The 17,051-nt window shown below is 55.5% G+C and overlaps 1 protein-coding gene across 2 annotated transcripts; it reads left to right on the top strand.

The window, feature by feature from the left end:
* Positions 1-2,126: 2,126 nt before the first annotated feature.
* RNF207 (ring finger protein 207) lies at positions 2,127-17,008 on the top strand. Of its 2 annotated transcripts, XM_055582450.1 has the most exons (17): positions 2,127-2,637; positions 3,505-3,637; positions 4,740-4,884; positions 4,973-5,054; positions 5,128-5,203; positions 5,284-5,409; positions 5,861-5,907; positions 6,166-6,238; positions 6,305-6,373; positions 6,908-6,976; positions 7,132-7,229; positions 7,991-8,177; positions 8,350-8,535; positions 8,832-8,883; positions 9,311-9,428; positions 14,684-14,764; positions 15,619-17,008. In XM_055582450.1, exons 1-17 carry the CDS (start codon positions 2,447-2,449, stop codon positions 15,785-15,787), a joined length of 1,902 nt encoding a protein of 633 aa, XP_055438425.1. In that variant the 5' UTR covers positions 2,127-2,446; the 3' UTR covers positions 15,788-17,008. The 2 variants fall into 2 exon arrangements, with proteins under 2 accessions (XP_055438425.1, XP_055438424.1); XM_055582449.1 differs by lacking the exons at positions 3,505-3,637; positions 4,973-5,054 and having other exon boundaries at positions 2,127-2,337; positions 2,447-2,637.
* The last annotated feature ends 43 nt before the right edge of the window (positions 17,009-17,051 follow it).

Raw genomic sequence — 17,051 nt, 5'->3', positions numbered from 1 at the left:
ATGTGTCTTGCTCATGCTTTCCTTAAGCCTTGTGTAACAATGTATCTTGCCTGAGAGCTGGCTTTTCTTTAGATCTGGAGCTAATCATTACAGAGCAGTAATACATCTTACTCACGGTGCGCTTTACTTAGGCTCTATGTTAATGATTATAATTGTAACAAATCTTGCCAAGGAACCTGTTTTCTCAGCAACACTGTATCTCTCCCAGAGGCATGTTGCCCGGAACCCATTCTCCCTGGCTAATCTTGTGTCAAAGTTATCTCAGGATGTATGGCTTGGGAAAGGGTCTGGTAAAACTTTCAGTCTTGAGGTACTCTTTTTATCTGTTTTCAGCAGCCAGCTGAAAAGTGTATAATGCCCTGCTCAATCTAGCAAAGTGGGTCCTCTTCCTACCCTCTTCTGATGTCTACGTCAGAAGCTTTCTCTGTCCTTTCATTTCAATAAAATCTCTGCTGCACAAAGCTCTGAGTGACTGAGACTGCATCTTTGGTTCTGGAGTGAAACCTTCAGAGACCACAAACTCGACACCTACCACCATAAGCTATCAACCCTGAAAAGGATAGGTATTTCCTGCCTAGAATTCACTTCCTTTCTTCTCCCTTCCAAACTTCTAGTCATCCTTCAAAACCCAGCTAGAATATTATCTCCTAGTTTTTTTCTAACTGATTCAGTTCAGTTCAGTTCGATCACTCAGTCGTTCCCGACTCTTTTCGACCCCATGAATCGCAGCACCAGGCCTCCCTGTCCATCACCATCTCCCGGAGTTCACTCAAACTCACATCCATCAAGTCGGTGATGCCACCAGCCATCTCATCCTCTGTCGTCCCCTTTTCCTTCTGCCCCCAATCCCTCTCAGCATCAGAGTCTTTTCCAATGAGTCAACTCTTCACATGAGGTGGCCAAAGTACTGGAGTTTCAGCTTTAGCATCATTCCTTCCAAAGAACACCCAGGATTGATCTCCTTTAGAATGGACTGATTGGATCTCCTTGCAGTCCAAGGGACTCTCAAGAGTCTTCTCCAACACCACAGTTCGAAAACATCAATTCTTCGGCGTTCAGCTTTCTTCACAGTCCAACTCTCACATCCATTCTAACTGATTAGTATGATTTAATTGAGCACCTTCCATGGGTCAGGCTGTGGCTTGACCCTGATTTCCGGGACGGGGGCGGGGGCGGTGGTGGTGGAGGGAGCAGAGACTGGGGCTGCTCTCCAGGAGCTCAGGACGGCATGTGCAGAGAAAGGCAATTTGGAGAAAATCACCCTGGGTGAAACAAGTATACAGCAGGCCAAGAAAGGCAGAGGGGCCCAAGTGGAAAGGCTCAGCGCATCCTCTCTCGCTCTCTCCCTCCCAAACCTACCTCTTTGTGGGGCACTCCGCTGCTGATGGGGCTGGGGTCTTAATCATTTGGAGGCTTGAGACGTGCATTTCACTTCATTGAAGTCTACCCTGATCACCGAGAGGTCCCCCTGTTCTAACCCACCTCCAAGGCTCTGAGAGGTCGGAAACTTGGCCGGGGGCCCCCAACCTGCCAAACGCAGCCCTGGCATGCCAAGCCCTGTCACGTGCATCCCAAGCCAATGAGTGGGAGGGGCGGATGCTGCTCTCGGGCTCCCTCAACTGGCCGTTGAGGAAATAGGACCGCGCAGACCAACTCCTATCCCGGCCAAGTCCGACCGGACAGAGCCAGCCTGGCCGAGGGGCCATACACCCCTGAGGAGCCCGCAGCCAGGGCCCTCGGGCCCCGCTCTGTGCGGCGCTCCGGCGACTCCGGGCTCGGGGCTCTGTCATCCCGGGCGGGATCCAGTCCAAGTTTCGAACCCTAGCCCCACGGAGTCGTTTCCAGCCGCGCGTTCCCGCCACACTCCTCCTCCGGGCGTGGGGTACAGTGGCCGTGGCCGTGGCTGTGACCGGGGCCCTGAGTCAGAGCGGCGGGGGAGCGCAGAGTTCATTCGGTGCAGGCCCTCGCGGCGAGGCAGCTGCCGCCGGCCCGGGAAAGGTGGACCGGAGCACCGGGGGGAGCGGGGGGGGGGGGGGCGGAAGGGGTCACCCAGAGGACACCTGCGGGTCACCCAGAGGACACCGGCAGGAGAATTCCTGAGGTGGGAGTAAGGGGAGGTTGGGTGGGGGGTAAAGAGGGAGGCTGGGCGTTGGGTAGGATGCACTGACTGACCTTCCAGGGGCCCGCCTTAGAGAAGTGGGAGGACACACAGGGTCTGGCCTCTCTGCGCGCCTCCTGCCCATCCTCCCCGCCCCGGCGCGCTAGCCCCCAGCCCCGAGCCCTAGCTGCTCCCCTCTCCGCGATCTCTGGACGCCGCGAAGTGTCCGGGCCGGACAGGTAAGGGAGACCGGCGCAGGGGAAGGGGGGCTGCGGATGCCGGCGCGGGCACGGTGAGAGCCCTCCCCAACCACGGCCGCCCCACCGCCCTCCTGCGCTGTCCCTGAAGATGTCGGGAGCTATCTTCACGTCTCTGGAGGGCCCGGGCGCCCTGGACGGGACAAGCGGCCACCCCCTCGTGTGCCCGCTGTGCCACGCGCAGTATGAGCGCCCCTGCCTGCTGGACTGCTTTCACGAGTTCTGTGCCGGCTGCCTGCGTGGCCGCGCTGCTGATGGCCGCCTCGCCTGCCCTCTGTGCCAGTGAGTGCCTGGAAGCCCCAGAGGAGGGGAGGCTGGCTCCCTCTGGAAAGGGATCTGGGTGCTGGGAGGGCAAGACTCTTCAGGGAGAAGGCTGGGAGAGACTGTACCCTGCTGGTGCCTCTCTGCCAAAGATCGTGAAGGCTCCTGCCCATTTTACAAATGAGGGTAACTGAGACCTGGGATTATGACCCAAGGCCTCTCAAAATAAATCAGGGGTCAAGGGCAGGCTAGAGTGCCTGTGCTGTGGAATTGGATGCTGCTGGAGTAGGGGATCTCAGCTCATCGTCTGGACACTCCCAATAACTCACTTAGGGGTCCTTAAGCCTCAGGCCAAAGTAGCAAGTTATGTTGGCTCAGCCTACCTGTGCACGTGTGCTCAGTTGCTCAGTCATATCTGAGCCTTTGTGACCCCATGGACTGTAGCCCGCCAGGCTCCTCCTCTGTCCACGGGATTCTTCAGGCAAGAATACTAGAGTGGGTTGCTATTTCTAGGGGATTTTCCTGACCCAGGGATTGAACCCAAGCCTCCTTTGTCCCCTGCATTGCAAGTGGATTCTTTAACCGCTGGGCTACCAGGGAAGCTCAGGATACCTGGGGTGGCCCTGAATTTGCCTAATGCAGCGAGAGGGGCTTGAGGGGAGGCTTCTGCCTTTGACACCCTGAGTCGCCAACCCCCTCCCAGGATCTCTCCAGGGCTGGGAAGGGACCGGTCGGAGTGCGCACTGGCTGAAATATTTATAGATGTCAGGCCTGCAGGCACCCCACCTCCCACCCTATTTTTAGTTCCGCCTGGAATGTATGCAGTAGGAAGCGGGTAGGGAGCCTCGGGGAAGGGGCATCTGGAGCTTGGCTGAAGCTTCTCCACAGGCACCAGACGGTGGTGAAGGGCCCCAGCGGGCTCCCTCCAGTGGATCGGCTGTTGCAGTTCCTGGTGGACAGCTCAGGGGATGGCACCGAGGTGGTGCGCTGCGCCAACTGCGACCTGGAGTGCGGCAAGCAGGCAGGGGCACCCGGGGTGTAGTGGGGAGCGGAGGGTGCCAGGCTGCACCATGTCCTCAGAGGATCACCCAACAGCGGGCTCGCCAGCCCCTCTCTAAGGCACCTCCTATCCAGAACAGAGGCCCCACTTTACTGGTATGGAGACCGAACTCCAAAACAACTCACTTGAACCAGCAGTCTGTTAGGTGTGGGGGTTAAAGCCATTGGTTTTGCGGGGAGTTTACTGGCCCCCAACTCAGGGCAGAGTTGTGAAATGGAACTAGAAGAGCAATCCATGCACAGACCTGGAGTCCCTCCAGGGTCCACTGCTACCTGGGGAGCTGCGAGCCGCTATCTGCAGCCAGAGAGGACAGGGGATGTGAGCCCACTGTGTTTTGGGGGAGAGGTCATCCTGAAGGACCTGGGAGTAGAGGCCAGGCTTCAGGCTGGACTGAGAAGTGCACAGGGGACTCTCTCCAGACTGTGGAAGCTGGTCTGAGGATTCCCAGGAGGATGTTCCTACAGGAGCAAAAGGTCAGGGTGTGCTGGCAAGTTCTAGAATATGTGCTACCCGGAAGTATGGAGATAAGGAGCAGTAGGTGAGGGGCGGGAGGTAGGAGAGCTTGGGGAGGAAATGGCCTTAAATGCCAAAGAAGTTGGGGGTCTGTGTTTTCATAGCCATTCCTGGGTTGGATGCCTTGGACACTCAGCCACAGGGAAGGGCACCTGCAGACCTTCACCCCTTTCCCCATCCCAGTCAAGTCTCAACTCCAAATAGCTGGGGTGAACACAGCCATGTGGCTCCTATTGCGGGTGCCAAGAGGGGCTTGACAGGTCTTGGCCACGGGCACACATACGTTTCTGTTGTAGGTTAAATATTTTGCAAATGCAGTATCTGCCCTCCCCACAACCCTGGGGAACCCCCTCCTCAAGCCCGGACTGGATACCTTCCCCTCACCTATTCTCTGAGCCTCGATATTCTCATCTGTAAACTGGGGATACAGAGCGCTGCGCGTCGGGTTTACACGAAAGGGCTGCCGGCGGCCCTGCCCCTGCCGGAGACTCGCAGATGCGCAGACAGGCTTCCAGTTCACCGGCGGACTGAGCCCGAGCTCTGTCCGCAGGACGCGGAGACCACATACTTCTGCAACACGTGCGGGCAGCCGCTCTGCGCGCGCTGCCGCGACGAGACGCACCGGGCACGCATGTTCGCGCGCCACGACATCGTGGCCTTAGGCCAGCGCAGCCGCGACGTGCTCCAGAAGTGCAGTGAGTGCGGCGTGCGGGGACGGGGCCGGCGCCGGGCGGGGATGGGGACGGGCGCTGGCCGGCGCCCTCACCAACGCCCCCGCCGCAGCGCTGCACGCCGAGCCCTATGTCCTGTTCTCCACCGACAAGAAGTCGCTGCTGTGCATCCGCTGCTTCCGGGACATGCAGGGGTGGGTAGAGGGCGCAGGAGGTCAGGGGCTGGCGAGCGTCCCGGAGCGGGACTCACGCGCGGGGTCCCTGCAGGGAGAGCCGCGTCCACTGCGTGGACCTCGAGTCAGCTTACGTCCAGGGCTGTGAGCGGCTGCAGCAGGCGGTGCTGGTGAGCGCGGGCTGCCGGGCGCACTGAGGCCGGGCTTGGGAACGCGCTCCCTCAGGAGGCTGAGGCCGCCCTGTCCCCAGGAGGTGAAGGCCCTGCAGACCGCCACACGAGAGGCCATCGAGCTGCTGCAGGCGATGGTGGACGAAGTGCGACGCAGCGCGGCAGAGGAGGAGGCCGCCATCCAGGCCCTCTTCAGCAGCATGCAGGTGAGGGGTAGGGGGTACTAAACAGCCACAGCCCAGAATCCTTATCAGCATTTCCTGACTGGGGCCCAGGCCTGCCCCAGCCCTTCTAGAGATTCCAGTGTAGCAAGCACTGAACTACTTTCAGGAGTTAGTTGGTGGTGGACAGGGAGGCCTGGTGTGCTGTGATTCATGGGGTCGCAAAGAGTCGGACACGACTGAGCAACTGAACTACACTGAACTGAAGGGCCCACCCTAGGCTGGGGCCGATGATGTGATGTGGTCAGGGAAGACTTCCCATAGGAGATGACATTGAAGATGAGGCTGCCGGTGCTCCCAGGCAGGGTAGCAGAGCTTGTGGGCTGGAGGAGAGCCAGCCTAAGCAGCTGTGTGGCTGGGGCCCAGGAGCCTGGGAGAGTGCTGGGTGGGGACAGGGCCAAGTCTACCCAGTCAGTTAGTGGACTGTCCCTCCCAGGACAAACTGTCAGAGAGGAAAGAGCTGCTGCTGCAGGCCGTGCAGAGGTGAGTGGTGGCAGGGTCTCCATCCTCTGCCCCTTGACTTCCAGACACCAGCTGGAGCCTAGGCCAGCCCCATCCCACCCTAAGAGCAAGACATCCAGGTGTCCACCCCGTTGGGGGGAAGGCAGGGTGGCTCAGGGAAAGGGAGACAGGGAAGGATGCATAAAGCAGGAGGGGAGATGGAACCACCCAGTTCTGAGGCCCCACCCAGGTGGGGGTGGGCAGCCCTCTTGGAGATGAGGCTGCCTGCCCCTCCCCCAGCCAGTATGAAGAGAAGGACAAGGCCTTCAAGGAGCAGCTCTCCCATTTGGCCACTCTGCTGCCCACCCTGCAGGTAAGGGCAGCTGGGGGCATGGGGCTGGGCACCCCACCTGGGCACTGAGCAGTGTCCCTCTTGCAGGTTCACCTGGTCATCTGCTCTTCCTTCCTCAGCTTGGCCAACAAGGCCGAGTTCCTGGACCTGGGCTATGTGAGTGCCCCCAGCTCCTGGGTCCCCCCTCCCCAGCAGGAACCCACTGTGCACATGTGAGATCCCCACCTCAGGGCTGGGCAGCCTGTTACCTGGAGGCTGGCCACCTCCTCCACATCGTCATCTACAAACTACTTGGGGGCCAGCGGAGCCCTTTTAAGAGGACAGCAGGGAATTCCCTGGTGGTCTCCAGTGGTTAGGATTCTGCAAGGTTCGGTCCCTGGCAGGAGAATTAAGATCCCCCAAAGCCACCAGTGCAGCCAATAAATAAATAAGAGGACAAGCAGAGCCTGGAGGGAGCATAAACCTCCTCCCCTAAAACGCAGAGTCTACTGAAGTCCAGACATCCTAACCTTTCCTGTCGATTTGGGGTGGGGGAATTTGGGGTGGACATCCGGCCAATCCCAGAGGGGATTGGAAGGCAAGTAACCCTCCTAAAGGCAGACTCGCCCTCCGGGCCCCTCCCCTCAGTGTCACCCCCTCCTGCACCCACCCACCTGAGAGCCCTCTCCTTTCCCCCTCCCCCGGCCGCAGGAGCTGATGGAGAGATTGCAGGGCATCGTCACGCGGCCACATCGCCTGCGGCCGGCACAGAGCAGCAAGGTGCATGGGGGCGTGGGGTGGGCCGGGGGCGGAGGCACGGGCCAAGGACGCAGAGTGGGCCGGGGAGACCGGGGCATGGGGTGCGCCGCGGGCGGGGGCGGGGGCGCGGGCCCGCAGGGTAGGGACCTACCTCACGACCTTATCCTGCCACCCAGATCACCAGCGACCACCGCGCTGAGTTCGCGCGCTGCCTGGAGCCGCTACTGCTGCTGGGGCCACGCCGGGCGGCGGGTGCCGGGGGTGGCACTAGCACGTGAGCCGCGAGGGCGCAGGGCCCTAGAACGGGGAGGCGGGAACAAGATTTCCATTGGAGGGGGTGGGCAGGCTTTCCCAGCTCACCAAGCTCCCGGGCCGCGTCTGAGCACCTACTGACCTCCAAGGGGGAGCCTGCCCAGCCTGAAAGCAGCCATCCTGGTCGGAAGCCCACGGTAGACTGGGCTTGGAACCGGGTCAGGGGTAAACAGGAGGACTCAGGGGCTGCCCCCAACCGCAGTTGTGCACCTGGATTGGGGTGTCTAAGCCCTGAAAGGAAGGGTACCTTAGAGTGGAGTCTCAGTCACCAGAAGCTGCAGGGGGTCTGACTTCTGGGAATGGGGGGGGCAGTCTAAAGAGCTGGAGATCCCTAGGAGTTAGGAGAAATGCCTAAGCTGGGGTTGTCTGCCAAGGGTCCCAGGGCCCCAGGCACAGGAGACTGGGTATCAGGCCAAATTTGCAAGGTCCTGCGTGTGTGCATGAACTAACGGTGTGCTGGGGACCAGCCTTGAGGACATCCTGATAGACTCTTCTGCACACTGGCGTCACCCTCAGGATGATAGACTCTTCTGCACACTGTCGTCACCCTCAGGATTTTTAAAAATACCCTGCTGATGTCATTGGTCTTGGGTGGACAAAGCCTGGCATCAGGTTTATTGGGGGCCCCTGCGTGGTTCTGGTGTGCCGCCTGGGGTAAGAGGCTGGGGCAAGGGAGGACCCTCTGGACCCCCACAGCCACATCCACACGAGTTCTCTCCCCAGGCTCACAGGGGGCTCGGGCCCCAAGGTGCTGAGGGGACCCAGCTGCCCTTCCCCAGTGGGGAAGATGTTGGGGTCACCGGTCCAAAAGCCCACACTGCACCGGTCCATCAGTACCAAGGTGCTGCTGGCGGAGGGCGACGACTCACCCTTCACGGAGCACTGCCGCCACTACGAGGACTCCTACCGGGTGAGGGGGCCGGGATGGGCCAGCAAGGAAAGGCCCCACCCCTTCGCGCCAAAGTGCAGTGGCCAAACCTCATCCGGCCACCAGGGCTGCCAGACGCCCCTCCACCAAGGCCCCCACAGTGCACCCAGCCTGCAGGGCACACAGGCACACACCGGTCTCTCCGCTCCCCCAGCGTCTGCAGGCAGAGATGCAGAACCTGAAGGACCAGGTACAGGAGCTGCACCGGGACCTCACCAAGCACCATTCGCTCATCAAAGCCGAGATCATGGGCGACATCTTACACAAGGCCCTGCAGGTGGACGCCCAGATCGCCTCGGAGTATGCTTCCGTGGAGGGCCTGAGAGCAGTCTTCCAGGAGGTAGCCCCTCCCAAGGCCCCTCTCTGCCCTGCAGCCCCACCTGTCAGCATGTCGGTGGGCTACCCCCAGACAGGAAGCGTGTGGGGGGGACCTCGGCCTGGGGCCCCAGGAGGCCCTCACAGGCTCTGGAACCTGGGTCTCTGCTGCCTGGAGCCCAGGAACTTCCTGGGAGCACCCTGGAACCATGGGAACTGCCTGGGAGCACCCTGTGGTTCTGAGCAGCTAGAGGACAGAAATGCCACCAATGGAACTTCCAACTCGGCCATGTGCAATATCCAACTTACTTTCTCTTTCAGATTTGGGAGGACTCCTACCAGCGGGTGGCTAACGAACAGGAGATATATGAAGGTCCTGGGCAGCTGCTGCTGAGTGCTCCCCCTCCACATGCTTTCAGGGACAGGAAGCCAGTTACCCAATAACCAGATCGAACTCCCAAGCTCTTACTTATTTGGCTGTGCCAGGTCTTAGTTGTGGTATGGAGGATCTAGTTCCCTGACCAGGGATCAAACCCAGATCCTCTGCATTGGGAGTGTGGAGTCTTAGCCACTGGACCACCAGGAAGTCCCCCACTTAGTTCTTGACTCACAGCTGCTAACTGACCCCCAAAAAATATATCTGAGGTCAGAATTCAGTAAGTAGGATGACTTTAGGAATCTTACCTCATGCTTTAATTAGAGATAATCACTCAAATAGTTGGGATATTTACATGGATTGAGGCTGGAGAGTGAGGATCTGAAGCCAACAAGATCTCATGCTCTGGCCTGGGCCCCCACAGCCCAGCTCCATGACCTTCTCCAGCTGAAGCAGGAGAATGCCTACCTGACCACCATCACCAAGCAAATCACGCCCTACGTCCGCTCCATTGCCAAGGTGAAGGAGCGACTGGAGCCCAGGTGAGACTGGAGGTATTCTGGGGGAACCAAGATACTTCAGGATGTGGATAGAGAAAGTGCCACACCTTTGGAAAAGCCCCTATCAGGGAAGTGGGCCAGGTCATGATCTGGGCAGGTCAGGTCCTGGACCTTTGCTAAAACACAGAATGAGTGGGCTGCTCTGAGTTTCTGCTTCTAGGCACACAATCACCCACCCCTTTACACTTTGGGGGTGAAATGAGGATCTTCAGCTAATCTAGGCAGCAGGACACAGAGGAGAGAGAACTTCCCCAGCCCATGGTTAAGCCAAGTCTAGATGGGGACCTGGACCAGACTCTCAGCACCATCCTTGGGCACTGGAAGTGTTACAGGGGCAGAGGGTTTCTTGGTGGCAAGTCCTCAATGTGCCTGCCTCTCAAGTCACAAGCCCCAGGGTGGTTGCCCTGTAGCACTGGTACACAGTGGTCAGCCTAGATTCTCCTTCTACCACCCTCCACGGGACTCCATTTGCCTTGCTCCAAAGTGAGATCTCCTGATTCCAATATGCCACGTGTCCTCGTTCATGATTTGGTGGAGCCTATCCTCCAAACAGCATCTTGAGAGGATGGGACAGACATGTTTTGAACAGCACAAGTCTGCTGTATTTTTCTTTCTTTCTTTTTATCTTGGTCATACTGTGAAACATGTGGGATCTTATTCCCAACCAGGGACTGAACCCTTGTCCCCTGCACTGGAACCCTGGAGTCTTAACCACTGGACCTTCAGGGAAGTTCCTGTAGTATCTTTATTCTGCCTTCGTGCTTGACTGGCTGATAGTTTTGCTGGGTATTGAATTCTAGATGGAAATTCTAGATTGGAAATTATCTCCTTTAAAGGCATTGCTCTATTGTCTTCTAGCTTCCAAGGTTGTCTTTGAGAAGTTTGAAAGCATTTCGATTCCTAACCCTTGTAATGTGACCTACATATTCTCTTTAGAAGCTTGTGGAATCTTCTCTGCTGCCAGTGTTATAAAATTTCACATTGGTGCAGGTCTAGCTATAGTCCATGGGGTTGCAAAGAATAGGACGTGACTTAGCAACTAAACAATAACAAACGTTCTATCCATTGGGTACCAGTGGGTCCTTTCAATCTGGAAATATGTGTTCTTGTCTGGGTATATTCCTTTTTGAACTGGTTAATTGATTTTCTCCACTTTTTTCTCCACTTTCTGAAATTCTTATTGAATACTGTCCTTCTGTGGCTGGTCCTCTGATTTACCTTCTCTTTTCAGTCCTTTTTAATCCATCTCTTCATTAATCTGCCATACTTTCTGGGAGATTTCTTCATTTATCTTCCAGTCTTGTCTATTTAGTTCATTTTTGAATAAAATTTCCAAGAGCTCTTTTATTTTTAAAAAAAATATATTTATTTATTTGGCTGCACCGGGTCTTAGTTGCAGCACATGGGGTCTTAGATCTTCATCACTGCATGTGTGATCTTTAGTGGTGGCACTTGAACTCTTAGTTGTGGCATGTGGGATCTAGTTCCCAGACCAGGGATTGAACCCATGCTCCCCGCATTGAGAGCACAGAGACCACTGGGCCCCCAGGGTAGTCCCCAAGAGCTCTTTTAAATGTTATAAATTGGCTTTCATTTCCAAAGAGGTGTTTTTGGTACCCTGACTGCTCTAGTTACATAGCATTCTGTTGTTTCATGGACACGATATCTAACCCCTTTGGGAGCTGATAGATTTTTGTGCCTTTTTTTTTTAAGTTTCCTTCCCCCCGAAGGCTGTTTCCTCCAAGTTACTTTTTGTTTCGGTTTCTACCTTCCATGTTAAAGGCTTTTCTCAGATGTCAGGGAATCTTTGATTGCCTCTTCATGTTAGGAGTGAGGTGGGGGAGAGCAGGCTCGAGCTCTGAGCACGCGGGTCATGTGAGGCATCTGGATGGGTGGGGTTTTTTGTTTTGCCTTTTTTTTTTTTCTTTCTACTTTTAGCTCTTCTGGGTCTTCATGGCTGCTCAGGCTTCTCTCTGGTGGCAGAGAGCAAGGGCTGCCCTCTAGTTGCCATGAGCAGGCTTCTCACTGAGGAAGCGTCCATTGTTGTGGAGCATGGGCTCAGTAGTTTCAGCTCCTGGCCTCTAGAACACAAGCTCAGTAGTTGTGGAGCACAGGCTTAATTGCTCTGCAGCATGTGGAATCTTCCCAGACCAGGAATCGAACCTGTGTCTCCTGCATTGGCAGGAGGATTCTTTACCACTGAGCCACCAAGGAAGCCCCATGATTAATTTTTTTTAATGCCCCAATGTCAGTTTTAGATCTTTGCCCAGTTTCCTTCCTGGAAGGTCACCATGTGGATCATCTGTCTGCACACCTAATTTTCTGGTTTTCAGTAGTTCTCACCTGTGTGTCTTACCCTCCTGGAGACTAACCTTTCAGAATTCAGGGTTAGGGGGATGCAGCTGTTCAGAGGTAGGGATCTTAACCTTCACTGTCCTATTTCAGTCCCACTCCCTGAGTTGCAGAGGCAACAGGGCTGCCTGTTCCTGGGGCCCCTGGGGATTCTGTGGTGGGAACTGGTGGGACCTCAGCTTCTCAGGTGTGCTGAATTAGTGGACACTTGTCTACTGCTCTCCAGCTTCCAAATTTTGCTGTTATTCTTTCCTGCTGTCAGCCTGGAGAGGATTTCCCCCCTCATTGTTTTGGTCCCTTTACTAGTTTTAGTGAGTTTGGGGAAGGAGGACAATTAAAAGTGTGTGTGCACAATTGCTGTATTAATCCAGAACTGCCAAGCCACTTTTTTTTTTTTAATTTTATTATTTTTTAAAATATTTATTTACATATTTATTTTTGGCTGTGCCAGCTTTTCATTGCTGTGCAAGGGCTTTCTCTAGTTGCGGTGAGCAGGGGCTACTTTCTAGTTGCAGGACTTTGGGCTTCTCATTGAGTTGGCTTCTCTTGTTGTGGAGCACGGGCTCTAAGAGCATGGTTCGTCATGGTTCTTCATTAGTTGTGGCCCATGGGCTTAGTTGCCCTGTGGCATATGGGATCTTCCCAGATCAGGGATCAAACTAGTGTCCCCTGCGTTGCAAGGTGGATTCTTAATCACTGAACCACCAGGGAAGCCCCAAGCCACCTTTTAAGTGACTACTTTAACAAGTCACACTGAGTGGTTGCCCTCATCATACTTTTTGCAGTTTTTTAAAAATATTCACTTATTTAGCTGCCCTGGGTCTTAGTTGTGGCATGTGGGGCCTTCATCACGGCATGCTAATTCTTAATTGCAGCATGTGGGATCTAGTTTCCAGACCAGGAATCCAACTCAGACTTCCTGCATTGGGAGTGAGGAGTCTTAGCCACTGGACCGCCAGGAACGTCCTCCTTTTGCAGAGTCTTGATCAAATCCCTATCCACCCAGGACTAAAGACAGTGTCCTCCTAGGCTAACATTCAGTGCAGTTTACTCCAGATACTGTGTGATTCCGCTTATAGAACCTCAAAACCAAGCAGAACTAACCTCTGGTGTTACAGTCAGGATAGGCATAATCCTGGGGGCCTCTGAGTGGAGGTGACATCGTGGTGTCACAGACCCCACTTGTTCACACCGTGTGCCCATTCTAAGCCATGCTTTTTCTATGGGCATCCTTTCCCTTCCATGTGTCCTGCTTTGGTGAGCAGTTGGCTGCCAGTAGTGTGCTCCTGCCCGCCTGCAAGGGGCAATACCCTGGCAGTCACACCTCTGTAGGGAAGCGGCATCGGTGGTTGGTGTCACTGAATAGAAAGGAGCTCAGACTGGAGCCCAGCTCCTGGGGGTTTGGGGTGAGCAGGGAGGCTGCCCCTCCCCCTCTTCATGGACCACTTTGCAGGTATCTAGAGTTTCCCTCTGCCTCCTCCCCTCCCAGTGCTGGGAACCCCCTTCAACCCCACCCCCTGGATATGCTCTTATTCCATCATCAGCGACCTTCCAGCTACATTCTTTGACCTTGGAGCAACAATCATGAGCCTGGACTGTCTGTCGCCTTCATCTCGCTCTTCTCTTGCTTCTGAGACACTCCACCTTCCCAGCTTCCCTCCGACCCTTCCAGCTAGTCCTTATTAGTACCTTTGGCTCGGCTCTGCCTCCTCGGCTCAATGCCCAAACGTCAGTTTTCCCCAGAGCTGTCTCAGGCACTCTTCTCATCCTGCACCCTCTCTTAAGGGCCTTCACCCAGCTCGCCGCACCGCCCCCCCAGCTTTAAAACCCCATGTAGAACTTCCCTCACTGTCCACTGGTTAGGACTCTGTGCTTCCACTGCAAGGGGCATGGGTTCTATCCCTGCTCAGGGAACTAAGATCCCACATGCTGCATGGTGTGGCTCCCCAATTTTTTTTTTATTTAAAAACTCCAAACCCCATGGTGTTTCAGATGACCCCCAACCCACTGCCCCAGCACAGACCCACCCAAGTTCCAGACTTATCTTCAAGTACCCCTTCCTGGGGTTCTCCGCTTTGATGTCTCAGGGCACCCCAAACCCTGCAAGGGCCCAGAGCTCAGTTTCTTTCTCCTGAACAAGCTACTCCCGTCTCATCTCAGTGCAGACATCACAGTCACGCAGGCGCTTGAGTTAAAAGCTCAAAAGACAGGATTCCCCTCCTCCACTCACCTCCATTGCTAACCCCTCCCCACATCCTGTTGACTCAGCTGTCATGGTCCACCTGCTCTGTCTCCACTGGGGCCCCCAATCCAAGCCACCGTCAACTGCCTCCCCACCCCAGCCCCTCCAGCAGGTCACGGTCAGTGTGGCCTGGGGCCTGAGAGTCCTTTTGGGACCCTCCCTGCCCACCTCTGTCCTCGTCAGCCCCTCCCCACACCTGTCACGATGGCCTTTTAGTTCTGCAAAGAAGCTGGACTGGCTCCCACTTCCCCACCTCTGCCTGGAATGTTGTTGCTTCAGCTTGTTCCAGGGACCATGTCACCCAGGCCTCAGCTTGAGCATCAGCAGGGAGGCCTTCCCAAACCCTCCTATTGAAAGCAGGTCTTGCTCACAGTCACTCCCCCCATTTGGACCTGCAGTGCCCCACCTTGGCATGTCTCCCTGACCAGAACAGGGCTCCCAGGAACGCAGGGCCCAGCCTCTTTCATCCACTGTTATGGCCTTGGCCCCCAGTAAATATCTGAGGCCCAAAGCCTGAGGAGGGCCCTGAGGGTGTGCTCAGGTTAGGGTTTGTGCCGTGAACCTGAGCACACGCACCGGGCCGGCTCCACACTGGGCCGGCTCTGCTGCATCCAGACCCCGGGAACTGCTTTCTGTCTCGCAGGTTTCAGGTCCCTGTGGATGAACCATCAGACCATCCACAAAACACGCATGATGATGGTGTGAATGCCGAGGCTCCGGCCAGGTAAAGCGGGTCTTTTCAACATGAGCAGGCAAATGATTTAATCTCAGAGACAAACACAGATGATAAGGACAGACTTTGGGTTTTCTTTTGGTCCCTGCTCGCCACTGACAAGCTCTACACCCTTGGCTGGGCCTCCGTGTGTAAATTCTGGGGTCGGAGAGGTTCTTAATCTGGGTGGTGCCTTCAAACCAGTGATCTTGTAGATGACAGATGTGACTTGGATGGACATGACCAGAGTTTTGTAACCACAGATGGCCATGGCTGCCACCTCCCTTCCCCACACGCCTCTGAGCACCCTGGCTCTTACGCCATGTGACTCAAGGAAAAGGGACCGAGGGTTATTTCTTCCTTCACTGGAGCCACAGTGTTTGCCAACATACCTGCCAGAGGGAGAAAAGAATGTGCAGTAACAGAGCATCACTGTCACAAACAGATCTTCTCGTGTTTCACTGGAGTTGTAGAAAATCAGAGCTAAGAGGGCCTGTGGGTGGGGAGAGGCTAGCTGTGTCCAAAGCCACCGTGGGGTTGGTGACAGAACATAAAGCAGCCCCAACCACTCCAGGCACCGCTTGGAGTGCCTGGAGTGGTTGCTTCAAGGGAGGGTGGACTCAAAGAGCAGGGTCACAAGCCTCTGAAATGGTCTGAACTGTGGATGTTTTTGCAGCTAGAAGTCTTAGAAGCGAGATGAGTCCTTTAGGAGACGACATGGTTCTGGTTCTGCTGTGGTCACCCCCTGGTGCCCTTTGGGAAGGCTTGCTGTTCTAAAAGCCTCTGCCTGGGTGGATTTTAGCGCTGGGACACCAAGGAGATGGGGACAGGAGCGAAGAGGGGGGTCATGCCTAGTGTTTCTTTAGGAGCGATCCAGTAAGTGTTGCAGAGAAGAAGGAGAAGAACTTAGAGCTGAGAAACAGCCGAGCTCTGGGCAGCCTTGCAGAGGAGCCTCCACTGAAAAACAAAGATGCACACAGACCCAAATCAAAAAATGGGGGTGATGTCCCCACCTGGAGGGAGCACCCAGCTTAGCCTGGGACCAGTTCCAGGGTCAAGCACTTTGCAACAAGCCAGTCAAGGCCAGGAAAGTGAAGAAAAGACAGTTCCCTTTTTTTTTTTTTTAATTTGTAATCATTTATCATCAATAAAACCCAGACACTCCGGCAGATCCCTATTTCAGGTTCTCTGGTTTAGGCTAGACTTCTCGTGGTTCAGCATCCTGACCCTTATCACAGTGGCTCCAGGAGGCAGCCCAGTTCACCCTGCACCTCCCTGTGTACTGGGCTGTGAACTCCTGCCAGGGTGCACCCTCTGAATTTCATGAACAAGCCTCTTGGACTAACCCCCTGGGCAGCACCTACTCTGCCCCAGAGGAAGCCTGTTCCTTCTGAACCACAGCCCTGCTGTTAGCTGGAAAGTTCTACCCCATTGTGATCCTAGTGCTGACTCAGCCAAGGGGAAAAACCTTCGCTCCAGCTTTTCTCACTGTGGGGCCTGGGCTGAGCTCATAAAGCGAAGAAAGAGCGCCTCTGTCCCCACGTCCCCCAGCTGTCCCCACCTGCTGTCACCCTCCCGTGCGCCTCTGATGACGCTGAAGCGCAGTTCACCCGCAGCTTTGCTCCCGTGGTTTTTCATTCTTACCCAGTAGCCTTTTTGTCAAGTGGAACTTAAACAGAACACTTAAACATGAAAATTAACCTGCAAGACCCTGATGCTGGGAAAGATTGAGGCAGGAGAAGGGGGCAACAGAGGATGAGATGGTTGGATGGCATCACGGACTCAAAATACATGAGTTTGAATAAGCTCCAGGAGATAGTGAAGGACAGATAAGCCTGGCATGCTCTAGTCCACAGGGTCACAGAGTCCGACACGACTGAGCAACTGAACAACGACCTGCATGACCTAACATTCAAAGTTCTGGAGGCAAAATGATGTGGAGAGTCACATCTTAAATACCAGCTTGATTTAGTGACTCAGGTGGCTTTCATGCACCAGGTGGGCCTGCAGGTCAACACACTGGTCCACTGGTCACATCAGCACCCAAGGTCTGCATACCTGCTGCGTGCACCTAGGTCCCATCTCAAAGCACCACAGACCTCCACCGTGGGGGAGGGAGGGGCGGACCTCTACAGTGGTGGGGGGGTGTGGACAGGAGGAACACACCGCTCAGAAGGAGGAACTCAGAACAGAACCAAAGAGGCAGACATGTCTGGCTTTATGCTGTAGGTTCTGGACGTTTCTTAACTGGAAGTAACAAGACCTTAAGAGTTTCTGAATCCCACACAGTCACACTGTC

Source organism: Bubalus kerabau, chromosome 5, assembly GCF_029407905.1.
Source record: "Bubalus kerabau isolate K-KA32 ecotype Philippines breed swamp buffalo chromosome 5, PCC_UOA_SB_1v2, whole genome shotgun sequence".
Classification (NCBI taxonomy): domain Eukaryota; kingdom Metazoa; phylum Chordata; class Mammalia; order Artiodactyla; family Bovidae; genus Bubalus; species Bubalus kerabau.
The sequence above is the reverse complement of the archived record's forward strand: the minus strand, read 5'-3'. Positions and strand labels throughout refer to the sequence as shown.